This window comes from Rhinoraja longicauda, chromosome 19 (assembly GCF_053455715.1).
Source record: "Rhinoraja longicauda isolate Sanriku21f chromosome 19, sRhiLon1.1, whole genome shotgun sequence".
NCBI classification, from domain to species: domain Eukaryota; kingdom Metazoa; phylum Chordata; class Chondrichthyes; order Rajiformes; family Arhynchobatidae; genus Rhinoraja; species Rhinoraja longicauda.
In genome coordinates, this window is record NC_135971.1 from 5,881,627 (window position 1) to 5,904,496 (window position 22,870).

Consider the following 22,870-nt stretch of genomic DNA (forward strand, 5'->3'; position numbering starts at 1 on the left):
TTATTCACAAAATGCTGGAGTAACTCAGCAGGTCAGGCAGCATCTCGGGAGAGAAGGAATGGGTGACGTTTCGGGTCGAGACCCTTCTTCAGACTGTTGTCGGGGGTGGGACAAAGGAAGGATATAGGTGGAGACAGGAAGATAGAGGGAGATCTGGGAAGGAGGAGGGGAAGGGAGGGACAGAGGAGCTATTTGAAGTTGGAGAAGTCGACGTTCATACCACCGGGCTGCAAACTGCCCAGGAGAAATATGAGGTGCTGCTCCTCCAATTTCCGGCGGGCCTCACTATGGCACTAGAGGAGGCCCATGACAGAGAGGTCAGACTGGGAATGGGAGGGGGAGTTAAAGTGCTGTGCCACCGGGAGATCAGTTGCGTTAATGTTGAACTCCCCCTCCTCCTAATGTAGATAAGTGTGAGGTTATTCACTTTGGAAGTAAGAATAGAAAGGCAGATTATTATCTGAATGGTGTCAAGTTAGGAGGAGGGGGAGTTCAACGAGATCTGGGTGTCCTAGTGCATCAGTCAATGAAAGGAAGCATGAAGGTACAGCAGGCAGTGAAGAAAGTCAATGGAATGTTGGCCTTCATAACAAGAGGAGTTGAGTATAGGAGCAAAGAGGTCCTTCTACAGCTGTACCGGGCCCTGGTGAGACCGCACCTGGAGTACTGTGTGCAGTTTTGGTCTCCAAATTTGAGGAAGGATATTCTTGCTATGGAGGGCGTGCAGCCTAGGTTCACTAGGTTAATTCCCGGAATGGCGGGACTGTTGAAAGACTGGAGCGATTGGGCTTGTATACACTGGAATTTAGAAGGATGAGGGGGGATCTTATTGAAACATATAAGATAATTAGGGGATTGGACACATTAGAGGCAGGAAACATGTTCCCAATGTTGGGGGAGTCCAGAACAAGGGCCACAGTTTAAGAATAAGTGGTAGGCCATTTAGAACGGAGATGAGGAAGAACTTTTTCAGTCAGAGAGTGGTGAAGGTGTGGAATTCGCTGCCTCAGAAGGCAGTGGAGGCCAGTTCGTTGGATGCTTTCAAGAGAGAGCTGGATAGAGCTCTTAAGGATAGCGGAGTGAGGGGGTTTGGGGAGAAGGCAGGAACGGGGTACTGATTGAGAGTGATCAGCCATGATCGCATTGAATGGCGGTGCTGGCTCGAAGGGCTGAATGGCCTACTCCTGCATCTATTGTCCATTGTCTATTGGGACACAGACACACACATCGTGCAGATTGGGGCGGGGAGTTGTGTTGTTGTTGGAATCGGTGTCGTGTGAGGCCGAGGGTAGTCGCGGTACTGCTGATTGCTACTGTTCCTTCTGCAGTTATTGTTCCTGCTGATGATGTTGCTCATTTATTTCACGTGTGCCTCACACACACTCACACATCCCGCAGGTGGGGGCTGCTGATTGCTCCTGTTCCTGTTACTGTTACTGTTCGTGTTGGTTATGATGTTGTTGTCGTTGTGTTCCCCGACACTCACTCCCACGTCCCGCAGGTGGGGGCTGCTGATTGCACCTGTTCCTGTTACTGTTCGTGTTGGTTATGATGTTGTCCCCGGTGTCGTTGTCCTCCCCGACACACACACCCATGTCCCGCAGGTGGGGGCTGCGGTGCTGCTGTAGCGCTGCTACTATTGGTGCTGGTACAGCTTTACTTCCACCTCCTCCCGCTCACCCTCCTTCTTCTCCCCGGCGCGCGCACGCGCATCCCGAAGGTGTGGGCCGCTGCTCGTGGCGCGCGCACGCGCACATCCCGCATGACGCGTGGGGGCTGCCCAGAGGCGCTCACGCGCACGCGCACATCCCGCATGACGCAGCTGGGGGCGGCTGCCCAGAGGCGCGCACGCGCACATCCCGTATGACGCGTGGGGGCTGCTGCCCAGAGGCGGGCGCGCACGCGCACTTCGCCGAGCCGCCATGACGCAGCGTGCCGGGGCCGTCAACTGAAGAACGTCGTTGAGGTTTGTTCGTCCAGATCATTCACGGTGAATAATCATCGGGGAAACCACCGATTATATTGAATTGTGGGCGTGTGTTTTGTTTAAACGTTTCATTAACGGCTTGAATGGTCGCTCGATGGCGGGCGGGCCTTTCACTGAAATGTGAGGAAGGATATTCTTGTTATTGAGGCCGTGCAGCGTAGGTTCACCAGGTTAATCCCCAGAATGGCGGGACTGTCATATGTTGAAAGACTGGAGCGACTAGGCTTGTATACACTGGAATATAGAAGGATGAGAGGGGATCTTATCGAAACGTATAAGATTATTAAGGGGTTGGACACGTTAGAGGCAGGAAACATGTTCCCAATGTTGGGGGAGTCCAGAACAAGGGGCCACAGTTTGAATGGCTGTGCGGGTTCGAAGGGCCGAATGGCCTCCTCCTGCACCTATTGTCTATCACTTTCTCCCACTATCGCTTAAAAAGACAGTAAGTACCAAGTCAGAGTGGCGTAGGAAAATAACTGCAGATGCTGGTACAAATCGAAGGTATCACAAAATGCTGGAGTAACTCAGCAGGTCAGGCAGCATCTAGGAGAGAGGGAATGGGTGACGTTTCGGGTCGAGATTCCCCACAAAGTTGGATAAAGAGCTTATTGTCCGGCACATCGACGGAGAACTATCGACTTGCAATCATTCTCTGTAACATGGGGTGCACTTTGTGTTTGAGGAGTTCACTATTTACACCCTTTGATAGTAAATAAAACTGAAATCTTGCAGGTTAAGCGCAGGGACATTAATAATAATAATAATGCATTTTAATTATATAGCGCTTTTCATATACTCAAAGACGCTTTACAGAGATTTAGAGAACATAGGGAAATGAATAAATAGATAAATAAGTAAATGAACAGAGAAAGGAGACAGAAGGTGAGGTGACCTTCAGTGGTTGAAGGCAGTACTGAACAGGTGAGACTTCAGTGATGTTTTGAATGTGGTGAGTGTGGAGGAGTCTCTAACGGTTTGAGGTAGTGAGTTCCACAGGGTGGGAGCAGCGATGGAGAAAGCCCTGTCCCCCCAGGATCTGAGTTTGGTCCGGATGTGGGGGGATAGGAGATTGGCAGCAGCAGAGCGGAGGGTGCAGGTGGGAGTGTGCCTGTGGAGGAGGTCGGTCAGGTAGGATGGGGCCAGGTTATGGAGGGCTTTGTAGGTTATGAGGAGGATTTTGTACTGGATTCTCTGGGGGATGGGGAGCCAGTGGAGTTTGTAAAGGACGGGGGTGATATGGTCACGGATCGGGGTGTGGGTGAGTAAACGGGCAGCGGAGTTTTGAATGTATTGAAGTTTACTGATGATTTTTGAGGGTGCGCCATAGAGGAGGCTGTTGCAGTAGTCCAGACGGGAGGTGATGAAGGCGTGGATGAGGGTTTCTGCAGCTGTGGAGGAGAGGGATGGACGGAGACGGGCAATGTTTTTGAGGTGGAAGAAGGCTGTCTTTGTGACGTGTTTGATGTGTTTGTCGAAGGAGAGGGTTTGATCAAAGATGATTCCAAGATTCCGGATGTGAGGGGAGGTGGATACTGGGAGACCATCAATGTTGAGGATGAAGTTTTGGGTGGATTTGGTGAGCGTTTTTGGACCAATGATGATGATTTCAGATTTGTTGCAATTGAGTTTGAGAAAATTTGATTGAAGCCAAGATTTTATTTCAGTGATGCAGTTTGTCAGTGTAGAGTGTGTGGTGGGGGAGATTGACTTGGTGGAGATGAGGAGCTGGATATCATCGGCGAAGCAGTGGAAGTTGAGACCATGACGGCGGATTAATTGACCAAGGGGGAACAGGTAGAGGATGAAGAGGAGGGGGCCAAGGACTGAGCCTTGGGGGACACCTTGGGGGAGGGGAGCGGTGGGGGATTTACAGTTGTTAATGGAGATGAACTGGTGCCTGTCAGAGAGGTAAGATTTGAACCAGGATAGGGCTGTGCCGGTGATATTAAGGGAGACATTGACACAACTGTCTTTGTTTGCTGCCACACACTGTGTTACATGTCTATGTTTTTCCTCTATCTGGGGAATATTTGAAGCTCAATAACATTATTCTTAATTTAAGCATCATGTTTGATTCTTACGCAAACTCCTGGCCACACCAAGGACTTCCTGACCAACCGCCCCCAGACCGTCAAAATAGGCCCTCACCTCTCCTCCACCATTACACTGAGCACCGGCTCACCACAGGGCTGTGTGTTGAGCCCCATCCTTTACTCCCTCTACACTCACGACTGCGCCCCCACCCATCCCACCAACACCATCATCAAGTTCGCGGATGACACGACTGTGGTTGGACTCATCTCAGAAGGAGATGAGACAGCCTATAGGGATGAAATCCAAAGGCTGGCAGCATGGTGTTCAGTGAACAATCTGGTCCTGAACTCCTCCAAAACAAAGGAACTTATAATTGACTTTAGAAAAACCAGTGGAGATTACGACCCACTCTACATCAATGGGGTCTGTGTGGAAAGGGTACCAGCTTTCAGGTTCCTGGGTACGCACATCGCAGAGGATCTCACCTGGTCTACCAACACCATCACCACAGTAAAGAAGGCACAGCAGAGACTCCACTTCCTGAGGATCCTCAGGAAAACCAACCTGCAGGAGAAGCTCATGTTGTCCTTCTATCGCTGCTCCATCGAGAGTGTGCTGGCATACTGTATAACCACATGGTATGCCAGCTGCTCAGAAAAGGACAGGAAGGCCCTTCAGAGGGTCATCACGACGGCCCAGAAGATCATCGGCTGCTCACTGCCCTCCCTGGAGCACCTGTTCAGCCTACGCTGCCTCAGTAGAGCAGGCAAAATAATAAAAGATCCATCCCACCCCGGCCACCGTCTGTTCATCTGCCCTCTGGTCGACGTTTCAGGTCGATCAAATCCCGAACAAACAGACTTAAGAACAGTTTTTACCCCAGGGCCATACGAGAACTGAACACTACCTTTGCACTAGGCAACACCGTTAAAAAATCTTGTACTTAATATAATTGTATTTAATTGTATTTATGTATTTATTTGTTTTTGCATTTATTGCATATATGTTTGTACGCACCGTCAGGATTGGCTATTTTTTTAAATTTCGTTGTACTCGTTGCAATGACAATAAATGAATATTATTATTGCATCGGTTTTGTAGCGTAATCTGATGGGGACTCTGCTACACCTCAGCTGTTGAAAATCTCCAAGTTTGCGGATGACACGAAGCTGGGGGGCAGTGTTAGCTGTGAGGAGGATGCTAGGAGTCTGCAACGTGACTTGGATAGGTTAGGTGAGTGGGCAAATGCATGGCAGGTGCAGTATAATGTGGATAAATGTGAGGTTATCCACTTTGGTGGCAAGAACAGGAAAGCAGACTATTATCTGAATGATGGCCGATTAGGAGAAGTGGAGATGCAACGTGACCTGGGTGTCGTGGTGCACCAGTCATTGAAAGTAGGCCTGCAGGTGCACCAGGCAGTGAAGAAAGCGAATGGTATGTTGGCATTCATAGCGAGGGGATTTGAGTATAGGAGCAGGGAGGTTCTGCTGCAGTTGTACAGGGCATTGGTGAGACCACACCTGGAGTATTGCGTACAGATTTGGTCTCCTAATCTGAGGAAAGACATTCTTGCCATAGAGGGAGTACAGAGAAGGTTCACCAGATTGATTCCTGGAATGGCAGGACTTTCAAATGAAGAAAGACTGGATAGACTCGGCTTGTACTCGCTGGAATTTAGAAGATTGAGGGGGGATCTTATAGAAACTTACAAAATTCTTAAGGGGTTGGACAGGCTAGATGCAGGAAGATTGTTCCCGATGTTGGGGAAGTCCAGAACAAGGGGTCACAGTTTTAAGGATAAGGGGGAAGTCTTTTAGGACCGAGATGAGAAAGTTTTTTTTTCACATAGAGTGGTGAATCTGTGGAATTCTCTGCCGCAGAAGGTAGTTGAGGCCAGTTCATTGGCTATATTTAAGAGGGAGTTAGATGTGGCCCTTGTGGCTAAAGGGATCAGGGTGTATGGAGAGAAGGCAGGTACGGGATACTGAGTTGGATGATCATCCATGATCATATCGAATGGCTGTACAGGCTCGAAGGGCCGAATGGCCTACTCCTGCACCTATTTTTTTTTTTTTATTAAAAAAAAATATATATTTTTTAAAAGAACCTATCTCCTGTTATTACTAGGCTTGATCTTTTGGATACTCTTCGGCCTGTTTTCTTCCACCCGATTCAATATCAAGCCTATTATGCCTATGCGTATTTATAAACCGTATGTTTCTGGTCTCGTGCCTCCCCTTCCTTCCTTCCCAACCTCAGCCTCACGGACCTTATATTACCCCTAGTTCCTAAAACCCATTTCCATCACTCTCCCCCCCACCACCTTCCCCCTTCCCTCCTCCCCCCCGCCACCTTCCCTCCCCCCTGGGGGCCAAGGCTGGGAGACTAAAGGCAGAGGCGAAAGGCCAGCTGTGCAACTCCAGACCCAGGCTGTGGATCCAAGGCTAGGCCCCGCCTTAGAGAGAACTCTAGGCCCAGGCTGCTACGGATCAACTCCAGGCCCAGGCTGTGGATCCAAGGCTAGGCCCTGCCGTAGAGAGAACACAAGGCCCAGGCTGCTGTGGATCAACTCCAGGCCCAGGCTGTGGATCCAAGGCTAGGCCCCGCCGTAGAGAGGATTCTAGGCCCAGGCGGCTGCGGATCAACTCCAGCCCAGGCTGCGGGTCCCGGGCTAATGCCTCCATTAAAGACTGTATCCTTTTCCAAAAACAGTCTCCACCATCTGCCTGTGGCGTACCTCATTGAGCTGGAAGGGAATTCTGTGCTGCATTTAATTCCTAACCCGAGCTTCGTTTAGTGGGAGTGTCTAGGACCAGAGGTCACAGCCTCAGAATCACCTCCGAGCCAGCACCGCCATTCAATATGATCATTGCTGATCATCTGAAATCAGGGTGAAAAAGTTTTTCCTCATCTCATTCCTCAATGGCCTAGCCCTTATTCTTAAACTGTGTGTGGCCCCTGGTTCTGGACTCGCCCAACATTGGGGAACATTTTTCCTGCATCTAGCCTGTCCAATCGCTTGAGAATTTTATACGTTTCTGTAATATCCCCTCTCATCCGTCTAAATTGCAGTGAATACACAAGCCCAGGCGATCCATTCCTTCATCACAGTGTAAGAAAATAACTGCAGATGCTGGTACTAATCGAAGGTATTTATTTCACAAAATGCTGGAGTAACTCAGCGGGTCAGGCAGCATCTCAGGAGAGAAGGAATGGGTGACGTTTCGGGTCGAGACCCTTCTTCAGACTGATGCCAAGTCTGTAGAAGGGTCTCGACCCGAAACATCACCCATTCCGTCTCTCCTGAGATGCTGCCTGACCCGCTGAGTTACTCCAGCATTTTGTGAAATACATTCCTTCATCAACCGTCAGTCCAGCCTGTTGAACTTAACTGGATAACACAGAGACAGGAGCCTGTCACTGTATGTCTGTCCACACACAACGATGAACCACCAATGGCCTTGGTTACATCAGGCCCAGGCTTACATGACCGGCAGCAGTGTTAAACAAATCTGTTTTATTATGTACAAAATGCATTTTACAAAATCATCACAAGCTGCACAAAAACGTGCAGAACAAACATCCACAGGATCAGTGACCAGACTTTGTATAAATTACAGGTTTCCAAAGAGCAACAATAGTCAATAGGTGCAGGAGGAGGCCATTCGGCCCTTCGAGCCAGCACCGCCATTCGCCGTGATCATGGTTGATCATTCTCAATCAGTATCCCGTTCCTGCCTTCTCCCCAGACCCCGACAGCACGGACAAAGTGTGAACTGTTCCATGTTCCACAAGGATCTTGTCGTAAACTGTGGGATCTAGGACCATGGACACATCTGGTCACATCTGCCACAGAGACGGCGCAGCAGCAAACCCGTTCCCCGACACCCAGAGAAGGGGTGCTCTGTCACCCCCCGCGTACAGCGGTCCCCACTCTGCAACTCTCCCGGTCCCACAACACCCTCTCCTCATCCCTGCGAGAGAGGGAGAGAGAGAGGGAGAGAGAGAGAGAGAGGGGAGAGAGAGGAGGAGAGGGAGAGAGAGAAGGGGAGAGAGAATGAGTCCTGTGTTAGTGACTGGGCATCGCGGCCCATCCATCCTGTTCACTGCCGGGGCAGCGTCACCGCACAATGTTAGACGGGAGAGAGGGGACAGGGAGAGGGGGGAACAGATAAGGGGGGAGGAGACGGAGAGAGGGGGCAAGGGAAGGGAGACGGAGAGGGGGGAACGGGACGGAGAGAGGGGACCGGGACGGAGAGGGAGGGAAGGGGGACAGAGAGGGAGGAGGGGGGAACAGATAGGGGGGAGGAGACAGAGAGAGGGGGGAAGGGAAGGGAGACAGAGGGGGTCAGAGATGGCGGGAGGGGCGGTGAGGGTCGCGGACAGTGAGGGGAGAGGGGGGGGTGAGGGGGACACTCACGGCACGGTGTGGGGGTTGCTGCAGAGATAAGATGCCCAGACTCCCAGTACGGCTACGGCGAGGAGGATCACAGCGAGGAGGATCACGGTGAACAGGATCGCCCAATGACTCCTGGACCCTGGAGGAGACAGAGCCACACAGTGGTGAACCTGGAGATACGTTTATAGACAACAGGTGCAGGAAGAGGCCATTCGGCCCTTTGAGCCAGCAACGCCATTCAATGTGATCATGGCTGATCGTCCACTATCAGTACCCCGTTCCTGCCTTCTCCCCATATCCCCTGACTCCACTATCCTTAAGAGCTCTATCCAGCTCTCTCTTGAATGCATTCAGAGAATTGGCCTCCACTGCCTTCTGAGGCAGAGAATTCCACAGATTCACAACTTTCTGAGTGAGAATGTTTTTCCTCATCTCCATTCTAAATGGCCTACCCCTTATTCTTAAACTGCGGCCCTTTGTTCTGGACTCCCCCAACATTGGGAACATGTTTCCTGCCGCTAACGTGTCCAACCCCTTAATAATCTTATATTTTTCGATAAGATCCCCTCTCATCCTTCTAAATTCCAGTGTATACAAACCTAGCCGCTCCAGTCTTTCAACATATGACATCTATAAATGACAGTCCCGCCATTCCGGGAATTAACCGCAGAGGATCTTACCTGGTCTACCAACACCATCACCACAGTAAAGAAGGCACAGCAGAGACTCCACTTCCTGAGGATCCTCAGGAAAACCAACCTGCAGGAGAAGCTCATGTTGTCCTTCTATCGCTGCTCCATCGAGAGTGTGCTGGCATACTGTATAACCACATGGTATGCCAGCTGCTCAGAAAAGGACAGGAAGGCCCTTCAGAGGGTCATCACGACGGCCCAGAAGATCATCGGCTGCTCACTGCCCTCCCTGGAGCACCTGTTCAGCCTACGCTGCCTCAGTAGAGCAGGCAAAATAATAAAAGATCCATCCCACCCCGGCCACCGTCTGTTTGTTCATCTGCCCTCTGGTCGACGTTTCAGGTCGATCAAATCCCGAACAAACAGACTTAAGAACAGTTTTTACCCCAGGGCCATACGAGAACTGAACACTACCTTTGCACTAGGCAACACCGTTAAAAAATCTTGTACTTAATATAATTGTATTTATTTGTTTTTGCATTTATTGCATATATGTTTGTACGCACCGTGAGGATTGGCTATTTTTTAATTTCGTTGTACTCGTTGCAATGACAATAAATGAATATTATTATTATTATTATTATTATAAACCTACGCTGCACGCCCTCAACAGCAAGAATACCCTTCCTCTAATTTGGAGACCAAAACTGCACACAGTACTACAGGTGCGGTCTCACTAGGGCTGTGTACAACTGCAGAAGGACCTCTTTGCTCCTATACTCAACTCCTCTTGTTATGAAGGCCAACATTCCATTGGCTTTCTTCACTGCCTGACGTACCTGCATGCTTCCTTTCAGTGACTGATGCACTAGGACACCCAGATCTCGTTGTACTTCCCCTTTTCCTAACTTGACACCATTTAGATAATAATCTGCCTCCAAAGTGGATAAGCTCACACTTATCCACATTAAACTGCATCTGCCATGTATCTGCCCACTCACACAACCTGTCCAAGTCACCCTGCAACCTCATAGCATCCTCCTCACAGCTCACAATACCACCCAGCTTTGTATCATCTGCAAATTTGCTAATGGTACTTTTAATCCCTTCATCCAAGTCATTAATGTATATATATATATTTTTTTAATTTTTTTTAATTTGTTTTTATTTTTTACAGAACTTTTTAGAAAACAAACCCTCCCCCCTTCCCCCCACCCCCCTTATACTAACCCCAAATAAGAAAAAGGAAAAAAAGAAAAAAAGATTAAAGACTGCCTGGTTGTTGGGGGTCCTGCACACGCCCCATGGAATTCCAAACAGAATAAACTGTATATGTATGGGCTTGTACTCGCTGTAATTTAGAAGACTGAGGGGGGATCTTATAGAAACATATAAAATTCTTAAGGGGTTGGAGAGGCTAGATGCGGGAAGATTGTTCCCGATGTTGGGGGAGTCCAGAACCAGGGGTCACAGCTTAAGGATAAGGGGGAAGTCTTTTAGGACCGAGATGAGAAAACATTTCTTCACACAGAGAGAGGTGAGTCTGTGGAATTCTCTGCCACAGAAGGTAGTCAAGGCCAGTTCATTGGCTATATTTAAGAGGGAGTTAGATGTGGCCCTTTTTGCTAAAGGGATCAGGGGGTATAGAGATAAGGCAGGTACAGGCTACTGAGCTGAATGATCAGCCATGATCATATTGAATGGCGGTGCAGGCTCGAAGGGCCGAATGGCCTACTCCTGCACCTATTTTCTATGTTTCTATGTTTCTATCTCTCCCAAAAGAACCATTGTGAATATGCACATTTCTTCTATATATATAGGCCCCTCTTTTGTAGATAAGGACACCAGATATTTTTAAAAGTATCATATTTGTTCCTTAAATTATAAGTAATTTTTTCAAGTGGGATACAGTTAGAAATTTCATTATTCCAAAGGTCCATACTTAAATAGGAATCAGATTTCCAAGTAACTGCGATAGTTTTTTTGGCTACTGCTAATGCAATTTTTATAAATTCTTTCTGATATTTATTCATTTTAAGTTGTGGTCTTATTCCTTCAACATCACCCAATAACAAAAATCTTGGGTTGTATGGAAGTTGTATTCCGATAATCTGTTCTAAAAAACTTCTTAAGTTTGTCCAAAAAGGTTGTATTTTTGAACAGGACCAAGTAGAATGAAAAAAAGTACAAATTTCTTGATTGCACCGAAAACATTGGTCAGATAAACTTGAATTTATTCTCTTTAATTTTTGTGGTGTGATATATAATTGATGCAGAAAGTTATATTGTACTAGTCTAAACCGAACATTTATTGTATTTTTCATACTGTCAAGGCATAGTTTTGACCAATTTGTTCCATCAATATTAATATTCAAATCCGTTTCCCATTTTCGCCTTGATATATGAATTCCTTGTTTAGGAGCCTTTTTTTGAATTAGATTATCTATCTATCTATCTTCTATCTTCTATATCTATCTATCTATCTATCTATATAATACTAAAACTCTGCGGTCCAACATTCCGTATGTATGTATGTATATGTGTATGTACGGAAGATTACTTACAAACCCTACTCCTCCTAGACGGTACACCAAAGCGCTACGATTTTTGTACCGCCGTATTCACCATTAACCTGGGCAACTATTGTAAGTACTTTCGTTCAAATTGAAGCTACCTTTTTAAAGCTAGAGAGATATTAAAGTTTAAATTTTCATTTCTAACCCTTTTCTTCAAGGGGCTACATTTGTTTCCAAAAGTTTACAGAAAAGGATTTAGTTTTCAGCAAGGATTTAGTTTTCAGCTTGTGACGGCGGCTACATTGTTTCGAAAAGCTTCCAAGAAGTCTTTTTTGTTATTGCAAGTCAAGTCAAGTCAAGTCAAGTCACTTTTATTTGTATAGCACATTTAAAAACAACCCACGTTGACCAAAGTACTGCACATCTGATTAGGAAAAAAACCCAAAACATCTGATTAGGAAAAAAAAAAAAAAAAGAAGGCTATAGTGGTCACTTGACATACACAGATCAGGAGGACAGAGTAAGAGTGGGGCTGGGGGAGGAGAGAATGGGGGGTGTGGGGACGGGCCCAACGGGCCCTCCCCAACGGGCACACTTGGAGAGTAAGAGTGGGGCTGGGGGAGGAGAGAATGGGGGGTGTGGGGACGGGCCCAACGGGCCCTCTTTTCCGGGCCCAACGGGCACACTTGGAGAGTAAGAGTGGGGCTGGGGGAGTGAGAATGGGGGGTGTGGGGACGGGCCCAACGGGCCCTCTTTTCTAGTATAATACTAAAACTCTGCGTTCGTATGTAGGGATGTATGTGTGTATGTACGGAAGTTTAACTTACAAACCCTACTCCTCCAAGACGGTACACCAAAGCGCTACGATTTTTGTACCGCCGTATTCACAATTAACCTGGGCAACTATTGTAAGTACTTTCGTTCAAATTGAAGCTACCTTTTTAAAGCTAGAGAGATATTAAAGTTTAAATTTTCATTTCTAACCCTTTTCTTCAAGGGGCTACATTTGTTTCAAAAAGTTTACAGAAAATCATTTAGTTTTCAGCAAGGATTTAGTTTTCAGCTTGTGACGGCTACATTGTTTCGAAAAGCTTCCAAGAAGTCTTTTTTGTTATTGCAAGTCAAGTCAAGTCAAGTCAAGTCACTTTTATTTGTATAGCACATTTAAAAACAACCCACGTTGACCAAAGTACTGCACATCTGATTAGGAAAAAAAACCAAAACATCTTGGAGAGTAAGAGTGGGGCTGGGGGAGGAGAGAATGGGGGGTGTGGGGACGGGCCCAACGGGCCCTCCCCAACGGGCACACTTGGAGAGTAAGGGTGGGGCTGGGGGAGGAGAGAATGGGGGGTGTGGGGACGGGCCCAACGGGCCCTCTTTTCTAGTACATTATAAAATGGAGCCATCACAAATGCTGGAGTAACGCAGCGGGTCAGGCAGCATCTAGGAGAGAGGGAACGTTTCGGTTCCAGACCCTTCTTCAGACTCATGAAGCATGGAGTGACTAACATGGGCGGTACTAATGTGTAACCTTGACTCTGGAGCAGTGAGAGGCGGGAGGGGCCGCACAGTTATCAAAGAGGCAGTGTTTACACAGGAAGGTGTGGCGGAATGTAATGACGATCCTGGTTAAACCGGCTCTCATTGGTCAGTCTGAAGAAGGACTGTAAGAAAATAACTGCAGATGCTGGTACAAATCGAAAGTATTTATTCACAAAATGCTGGAGTAACTCAGCAGGTCGGGCAGCATCTCAGGAGAGAAGGAATGGGCGACGTTTCGGGTCGAGACCCTTCTTCAGATCTCGACCCGTTCCTTCTCTCCCGAGATGCTGCCTGACCCGCTGAGTTACTCCAGCACTCTGTGAAACGTCACCTATCCATGTTCTCCACAGATGCTGCCCGACCCGCTGAGTTACTCCAGCATTTTGTGATTCCCTCACCCAGCTCATCTCCCATCCCAGGCGTTCTGTGCTGCACCTTGGGCAGTGGCATGTCTAGGGTCTGGCAGGTACAGCAGGTGTGGCACCTGCCCTGGGCGCCTCTTCAAGGGGAACGCCCGTGACACAAGGAACAATTTGACATTTTACTAGACGAAGTTGGGGCCAAACCTTTCCTGCATTGGTGCAGCACCCTCTCCTCCCCCATTCCTCCTACCCCCCACTCCATCCCGTCAACCCCCCTTACCCTCCCCCTCCTCCTCCCCCTCCTTCCCCACCCCCCCTCCCGCTCCATCCCCTCAACCCCCCTTATCAAGTCAAGTCAAGTTTATTTGTCACATACATATACAAGATGTGCAGTGAAACGAAAGTGGCAACGCCCTCCCTCACCCCCCCCCCTCCCCCCGAGATCCATCTCCTCAACCCCCCTTATCGTCTCCCTCCTTCCCCCTCCCTCCCTCTCAACCCCCTCCCCCAAGCTCCATCCCCTCAACCCCCTTATGCTCCCCCTTTCCCCACCACTCCATCCCCACAACCCCCCTTATCTTCCCCCTCCCCTTCCCCACCCCTCCACTCCATCCCCTCAACTCCCCCCCTTATCCTCCCGCCTGCCCCCTCACTCCCTCCCTCCATCCCCCTCTCTCCCTCCCTCCCCCTCCATCCCCAGGAGATGGTTTTGAACTTAAAATTGTGAATAACTTTAAAAATATAACCCCGATTTCAATGAAACCTCTTCCATTGGCACCAAAGGAACCTCTTCCATTCTGCACACCGCTCTCTCTCATCTGGACAACCAGAGGGGCTATGTGAGGATGCTGTTCATTGACTTTAGTTCAGCATTCAACACAATAGTCCCCAGCAGACTGGTTGAGAAGCTGCTGGAACTGGGGCTTAGCACCCCTCTGTGTGCCTGGGTCCTGGACTTTCTCACCGCCAGGCCCCAAGTGGTCAGGATGGGGGAACACACTTCCAGCCCCCTCACCCTGAACACAGGACCCCCCCAGGGCTGCGTCCTTAGCCCCCTACTGTACTCCCTGTACACACATGACTGTGTGGCCAGGTTCAGCTCAAACTCCATCATCAAGTTTGCTGATGACACTGTGGTGGTGGGCCGGATCTCCGACAACGATGAGAAGGCCTACCGGGAGCAGGTGGCTGATCTGGCACTCTGGTGTCACGACAATAGCCTCCTCTTTTTTTCTTTTTTTAAAATTTTTTTTTAAAATTAATTTTATTTTTGAAAAGCATATGTACAGATAGAAATAAAAGACAAATTTGTTACAAAGTTCTTACATAGCTTCAATTTGAAGAGAGAAAAAAAAATAAAAAAGAAAGAAAAAAAAACTATAAACTATTGGGAAGAGAGAATAATAAAAAAATAAAAATTTAAAAAAAAGGTATAACTATAAAAATTAAAGGGGGTAGATCTGGGAGACAATAACCACAGTTGTACATCCAACCCTAAACTCAAGTTTCAACTTTTAATTTAAAAAAATTATTTTAGTCCTGTGTCAAACCCATTTACTTATCTAAAAATTCAATAAATGGAGACCATATTTTAAAAAATAAATCAGGTTTGTCAATTAAGGCAAATCTTATTTTTTCCAAATGCAGGGTCTCTGTCATTTCCGTAGTCCACATTTTAATTGTGGGGGTTATTGGTTTTTTCCAAAACTTAAGTATTAATTTTTTCGCAGTTATTAAACTGTAATCAAGAAAATGTACCTGACTTGTCGTAAAGTTTGTAGTATGTTCTGATAATCCTAATATAATTAATTTTGGGTCCATATCCAATTGCTTGTCGATATCTTTAGAAACTATTTTAAAAATATCCAACCAGAAATTTTGCATTTTTATGCAAGTTACGAAAATATGAGTTAAATTAACTTCTTGAAATTAAATAGCCTCCTCTTGAATGTCACTAAAACGAAGGAGCTGATTGTGGACTTTAGAAGGGCTCAACATCCAAGGACGTACACGCCACTGGAGATAAATGGGTCTACCGTGGATAGGGTGAGCAGTTTTAAATACTTGGGAGTCCACATCACAGAGGATCTGACATGGGCAACGCTCATTGCCGCACTGGTGGGTAAGGCAAAGCATCGCCTTTACCACCTTAGACAGCTGAGGAAATTCAGAGTGTCTCTGAGGATCGTTCATTGCTTCTACTCTGGGGCTGTAGAGAGCATCCTGTCCGGCAACATTACAGTCTGGTTTGGGAACAGCACTGCCCAGGACAGGATGGCCCTGCAGAGAGTAGTGCGTTCGGCAGAACGCACCATGGGAACTACACTCGTCCCCCTGCAGGACCTATACATCAGGAGGTGCAGATCCAGAGCAAGCAAGATTATGAGGGACCCCTGCCACCCCAGTAATGGACTGTTCCAGATGCTATGGTCAGGCAAATGCCTCCGCTGTCACGCTGTGAAAACGGAGAGGATGAGACGGAGCTTCTTCCCACAGGCCATCAGGACTGTCAACTTTTATAACTCCAGACACTAAATTTTTGTCTACACTATAGTAACTTATTAACTTTATTTATATGCTGTGTAACTGTAATTCTTTTTTGTGCACAATCCGCAGGCATTGCCACTTTCATTTCACTGCACATCGTGTATGTGTATGTGACAAATAAACTTGACTTGACTAGTGAATGTCATTAGTAAGGATCCGCTAGATTCCACAAACTATCTAATTACTTACTTTTCATCATAGAATAGATTGAAGACTGTGGTGGCTTGGTTTCTTAAATTAAGAACAATGCTTTTGCAGTGGTCTCGTAAGAGAAGGGAGATTCGGACTGCTGTGAGTAGTTTGGGAACAGATCCTGACAAGTTGAAAGTCAAGGTGGACAAAGAGATACAAGTTTTTAAGGTATCACACCGGGGACAGTGCTTATGTTCAGATGATCTTTTCAATGCAGAGAATGCAATTATTTCTTTTTGTCAAAGACAAGAATATAAGGATGAGCTATCAGCATTATAAGCTGGTGAGCATGGTGTTAAAAGAAGTAGTCATTTATACAGGCTTGACCCGATGCTGGATAAAGGACTTCTGAGAGTAGGGGGTCGCCTAAGTAAACTATCGATGCCTGAAGAAGCTAAGCATCCTATTATTCTCTCAAAGGACTTTTATATTTCAACATTGCTGTTACAACAGATCGGACATGGAGGAAGAAATCACATGTTGTCGAGACTTCGTAGGAAATATTGGATTGTCAAAGGTAACTCCGCTGCAAGAAATGTTATAAAGAATTGTGTTGCGTGCCAGCGTCAGCGAGGAAGATTTGGTGAACAAAAGATGGCAGACTTGCCTCTGGAAAGGATTCGACCTGATAATCCTCCATTTACTGAGGTAGGAGTTGATTATTTCGGTCCTATTGAGGTTAAGAGAGGACGATGTCTGGTGAAAAGGAATGGCGTGATCTTCACTTGCATGGCAGGTAGAGCGGTGCATCTTGAGATGGCATGTACACTGGACACAGATTCCTGTATTCACGCACTGCGAAGATTTATTTGTCGACGCGGTCAGGTTCTTTCAATAAGATCTGATAATTGTACAAATTTTGTTGGAGCGGAAAGGGAGTTGATAGAAGCGCTTAAAGGCTTGAATCAGAACAAGATCCAGAATAATATGCTTCGGCAAGGCATACGATGGTACTTTAATCCCCCAGCGGGATCCCACAATGGCGGTGTTTGGGAACGATTGATTCGTATGATCCGAAATGTGCTGCGTTCGGTTCTTAAACAACAGACTATGGATGAAGAAGGATTGCAAACCTTGTTTTGCGAAATTGAGGCAATTTTGAATGACCGACCTATCACCAAGTGTTCTGATGACCCGAACGACTTGGAAGCGCTTACTCCAAATCATATTCCTTTATTGAAAACTAGGCCAGTGCTACCATCTGTGCTCTTTGCAAAGGATGATTTGTATGTTAGACGCAGATGGAGGCAGGTGCAGTATATGGCGGAACTTTTTTGGAAACGGTGGACACGAGAATATTTACCTTTAATTCAGGAACGTCAACGATGGTTGAGAGTGAGAAGAAATTTTATTCCAGGTGATATCGTTTTGGTGGTTGATTCTACTGCACCACGAGGTTCTTTGTTGATGGGCAGGATACTGGAGATTATGCCGGACGTTAAAGGTTTTGTGCCTACGGTACGACTTCAAACTAAGGACAATATTTTGGTTAGACCAATAACCAAGATATGCCTGCTTCTGGAAGGTGAAGGAGAAGATTGAAGAATTGCGAAAGAAATTTGTATGCTGATGTATATGTAATGCGTATTGTTTTGTTATTGGATGAACAGTAAGCTTTTATAGCTCCTTTGATATCTATTAGTAATTGCTTCGTTATATACGCAGAACAATTAGGGGCCGGTATGTAGGAGCCATTTATGCTTAATTCAGTTATTGTCATTGTGTTATGACTATGTTTTAATATTTCTAGTTTATGTATTTTTTGCCTGCTTGTGGGTGTGACTTAATGCGTAATTGGGAGTGTCTAGATGGGAGGAGGCTAGTGTGTTGACAGAGGTTGTGGGTCAGTTTAGACTTGGAGGATGGTGAGCATACAGTTCTTTACCATGCGCTCGTACCATGCGCTCGCACCAGCTATATTTCTAAGAACCATACGGTAATAACTGCAAGAATTTATAGATATTATTTCAAGAAGAAACAGTTGATAAAGTACGGAAACTGATGAATTACTCTATGATTTGTGCTACTTTAATAAATCCAATTAATGAAGAAAAGAAGTTTGGAAGATTGGTTTTGTCATATCAGGGTGCGACGTGTGCGTAAGCTATAACCACATTTCATCCCCGAGAAGTAATGGCTATCGAAGTGGGATTTCGAGATGGTATAGAAACTGCCATTATAACCATGTTTAAAAGGCATTTGAGCAGGTACAGGGATGGGAAATGTTTAGAGCGAAATGGGCCAGACGCGAGCTGCTGGGACGAGTGTAGATGGGGCATATTGGTCGATACGAGCAAGTTAGGCTTAAAGAACTGCGTCCGTGCAGTTGGACTCGATGATAAATGTTCGGGGCCCGGTGCTAACTAGGCGTTGGGCAGTGGAACCCGCCGCCCGCATCTCCGTTCCCAACCCGGATCAGGATCAGGATGGACGGAGACCTCTCTCCGGACTTATTTTAATCCACAACAGTGCACCTGTCTCTCGTGCGCCAGCCTTCAGGCCAATCTATATTTGGAGACGCGGCGCATCGCTTGATAAATTGTGTTATAGGATCCATTAACCTTTGTGCCAGAGTATTTAGGTTTGTCCGCTCACGAGTGACAGTGGGGGGCAGTGAACATTCCACATCGAAAGCCTGGGATCGAATTTGTAGAATTTCCAACGCCAGTGCAGGTCATTTTCCATCATATTCCCCTTGTTGGAGTCACAGAGTCATGGAGTGATGCAGCGTGGAAACAGGCCATTCGGCCCAACTTTACTGGCCACCTAGCCACATGGTTGCGTCTCTGTTGAAATCGGTGTGGTCTTTGCTCCTCCCACTGTCCGCCACAGATGGGAAGATCATTGGCCCCCATTGCTCCGGATCCGAAATTGGACCCCTCTGTCAAATCTCCCGACAGCCCCTATCTATGTTCCCCGGAGAAGCAAACACTCTTCTCCGGTCTTCTCCTGAACCTGAACCCCGTCATCTCCAAAACCTTTTCAGCAAATATCTCCTGCAACTTCCCGAAGCCTCCCGATTCATTCCTTGTGTTTGGTGAAGGGAAATAGACCAGATTCTCCAGTCGGGGTCCTAACCTGTGCTTCTCATGCCCAGGGCAGCGTTCACCGAGATTTGTGGAGCTTTGGAGATCCGCTCATCAAACACTCTTCTCCTCAGACGGCCAAACTTTGTGCAGGCGCGCAGTAGGAGCTGGTGGATTTCACCATCGATGTCTGCTTTCGTCTGGGAAGAGGGGCGCCGGCCAGAGGACCCGAGGGTCTCCATCATGACGACCATTTTAAAGAAATGGGACAAATGCACCTGCGGCGCCAACAGAGGTGGTTCCCCTGCGGTCAACCACAGGGCAAGTGGTTCACGGGTCCCCCTCAACCACCACCTCCCTGTCACTGAAAACCTGTCACTGTTGGAGTAGGAAATGCAGTCGCCAATTTGTAGAAAGGACAACTCAAAAACACAGTTCAAAAGATTAAGTGGTGGTACCGGTAGAGTTGCTGCCTCACAGCGCCAGAGATCTGCGTTCCATCAGGACTACGGGTGCTGTCTGTACAGAGTTTGTACGTTCTCCCCGTGACCTGCGTGTTCTGTGGTTTCCTCTCACACTCCAAAGAGGTATAGGTTTGTAGGTCAATTGGCTTGGTATAAGTGCAAATTGTCGCTAGTGTGTGTAGGGTAGTGTTAATGTGCGGGGATCGCTGGTCGGTGCGGACTCGGTGGGCCGAGGGGCCTGTTTCCGCGCTGTATCTCCAATCTAAACAAAAGCAAACTAAACTGCTGTCTCCCCGTTCAGTAGATTTCAAAAGAATTCAAAAGCAATCTGTACAGTCCAAGTAATTTTGAGTTTATTTCAATTACAGTATTGGAAGCAACAATGCACATCGTTCAAATAAACGCGATCTTTCAATTAGCTTGTCGTGTGTGTCAATGGCTGTGTACATTTTCCAAATCACTGAAGTAACATGAACTGTATCTATTACATTGAACTAGTCATTGAACGGAGTTAATAATACCGTAACGACTTTTGACGAGAAGGGTCCAATCCCATTACATTTAAAAAATATTTTCACAAAAGTAATTTCTGTTCCGTTGCCGGACGCGGTTAACGCGTTAAAATGAACGGATCGACAGCTCTGATTCCACTTGCTGTTTATTTCTCTCTTCCCACATTTACATTCCCCCTGGTTTTATTTCCGCGCTCACTGGGGGTTTTTTTACGACGCGGAATTTGGGGATTAAATGGGAGCCGTTCAGCGCCGACCTGTTGTCCACCGGGTTTCTGCCCCACAGCCCCTGAGCCCCGCTCCTGACGCCGGTCCCGGGACCCGACCCTTTTACACACCCGGAGCGGAACCGGAGCAGATTCTCAGCCAGTTTCCATCCCAAGTCCAGAAGAAAGGATAAAGTTTCTCCGTGAATTTATTCCCAGTGAAGGTGTGGAGATGGGACTTGGTGTCCGCGTCGTAAAATGAAACTGTCCCGTTCTCGTAACTGAGATAAACTCCCACCCTCCCGGGGATGGGACGGGCGGGGAGAGGGGATGGAGGGGAGGTGACTGCAACAAACTCGTCATAATCCCGCTCGATGCTCCAGACTCCAGTCTCCGGGGTCAGTGTGAGCTCTCCCTTCCTCTCCACAGACTCTGCGGCGACTCCCAGACACCAGCCCTCACTCCCCTCCACCTCCCAGTAATGTCTCCCCGATGTGAATCCCTCCGATCCCAGCACACACTCACTGCCTGTAAACCTCTTCCCGGTGTCAGGGAGACTCCTCCGGGTCCCGGTCCATCTCACCCTCTTCCGATCCTCAGACACCTCGAGCCGCGCATGCGCTGTTTCCACATCCAGGGTGACAGAGACTGGGGGGAGAAGCAGAGAATCAGAGAGTCCCCGGGGGTCGGGGGGAGACTCGGGCAGCGCGGCCCCGGGACCGGGGGAGAGGCCGCTCGGCCTCGGGCACAGGCGGGCGGACAACTGAAACCCTGCCCGGGGTTTCACCCACAACCACATCGGGTGGACAACAGACATCTCCCCCGGAGTTTTTAATCCAGAGATGGAGAGGGGAATTTCGTGAGGTGGGGGAGGGTGGACGGGAAGGACGAGTGCGGAGAGTGAGGAGGATTGGGAGATTGCGGCGGAGAAGGAGAAACGAAGGGAGGGGGGGAGGCTACTCACATATGGAGGCAGATCGGAGCAAGAGGATATTGAGGTTAGCGGTAATTTGAGGTTGTTAAAGAGGAGGTAGAGGTGCGTGGTGGGGTCGTCATGATCACAGTGAAAGGGGGCAGACACGAGGGGCCAGATGACCTGCCCCTGTTTCTTATAGTGGAGGGTGAGAGAGAGGGAGGGGTGACTTGGACCATGGAAGGATGCAGAGGTTGAATGATCGGGTGTTGGACAGAATACCATGTTCTCTTGGGCCGCTCGGTGGCGCAGCGGTAGAGTTGCTGCCTTACAGCGAATGCAGCGCCGGAGACTCAGGTTCGACCCTGACTACTGGCGCCGTCTGTACGGAGTTTGTACGTTCTCCCCGTGACCTGCGTGGGTTTTCTCCGAGACCTTCGTTTTCCTCCCACACTCCAAAGACGTACCGTTATGTAGGTTAATTGACTGGGTAAATGGTTTTTTAAAAATTGTCCCTGGTGTGTGTAGGATAGTGTTGATGTGCGGGGATCGATGGACGGCGCGGACCCGGTGGGCCGAAGGGCCTGTTTACGCGCTGTATCTCTAAATCTAAAAATCTAATTTTGCCCACTAATCTCCTATGTGGAACCTTGTCGAAGGCTTTCTGAAAGTCGAGGTACACCACATCCACCGGCTCTCTCCTGTCAATTTTCCTAGTTACATCCTCAAAGAATTCCAGAAGATTAGTCAAGCATGATTTCCCCTTTGTAAATCCATGCTGACTCGGGAACGATCCTGTTACTACTATCCAAATGCTCCGCAATTTCGTCTTTTATAATTGACTCCAGCATCTTCCCCACCACTGATGTAAGACTAACTGGTCTATAATTTCCCGTTTTCTCTCCCTCCTTCCTTAAAAAGTGGGACAACATTAGCTACCCTCCAATCCACAGGAACTGATCCTGAATCTATAGAACATTGGAAAATGATCACCAATGTGCCCACAATTTCGAGCGCCAACTCCTGAAGTACCCTGGGATGCAGACCATTAGGCCCTGGGGATTTATCAGCCTTCAGTCCCATCAGTCTACCCAACACCATTTCCTGCCTAATGTGGATTTCCTTCAGTTCCTCCGTCACCCTAGGATCTCTTGCCAGTAGAATATCTGGGAGATTGCTTGTATCTTCCTTAGTGAAGACAGATCCATAGTACCAGTTCAACTCGTCTGCCATTTCCTTGTTCCCCATAATAAATTCCCCTGCTTCTGTCTTCAAGGGACCCACATTTGACTTGACTATTTTTTTCCTCTTTACATACCTAAAAAGGCTTTTACTATCCTCCTTTATATTATTGGCTAGTTTAACGTGGAGTGCAGTGCTCATCATGCAACACGTGGGAGATCAGGGATATTGTTGGTGTCCCTGATGACTACGTGTGCAGGAAGTGTGTCCAGCTGCAGCTCCTGGCAGACCGTATTGAACGGTTGGAGCTGCTGTTGGATTCATACTGGAGCATCCACGATGCTGAGAAG

At 47.7% G+C, this 22,870-nt stretch overlaps 4 protein-coding genes across 4 annotated transcripts in view; 2 read left to right on the plus strand and 2 right to left on the minus strand.

Moving 5' to 3' along the window:
* Window positions 1-22,870, minus strand: part of LOC144602606 (zinc-binding protein A33-like) — a 313,416-nt gene that overhangs the window by 188,654 nt on the left and 101,892 nt on the right. The window lies entirely within an intron of this gene.
* LOC144603025 (nuclear factor 7, brain-like) overlaps window positions 1-22,870 on the plus strand; it is a 424,775-nt gene that overhangs the window by 103,870 nt on the left and 298,035 nt on the right. The gene's annotated exons all lie outside the window — the stretch shown is intronic.
* The window catches only part of LOC144603049 (zinc-binding protein A33-like), a 45,674-nt gene that overhangs the window by 13,709 nt on the left and 9,095 nt on the right, over window positions 1-22,870 (minus strand). The window lies entirely within an intron of this gene.
* Window positions 1,904-18,160, plus strand: LOC144603048 (uncharacterized). Its single transcript, XM_078416179.1, has 2 exons — window positions 1,904-1,966; window positions 16,671-18,160. The coding sequence occupies exon 2, from the start codon at window positions 16,695-16,697 to the stop codon at window positions 17,757-17,759; it is 1,065 nt and encodes a 354-aa protein (XP_078272305.1). The 5' UTR covers window positions 1,904-1,966; window positions 16,671-16,694; the 3' UTR covers window positions 17,760-18,160.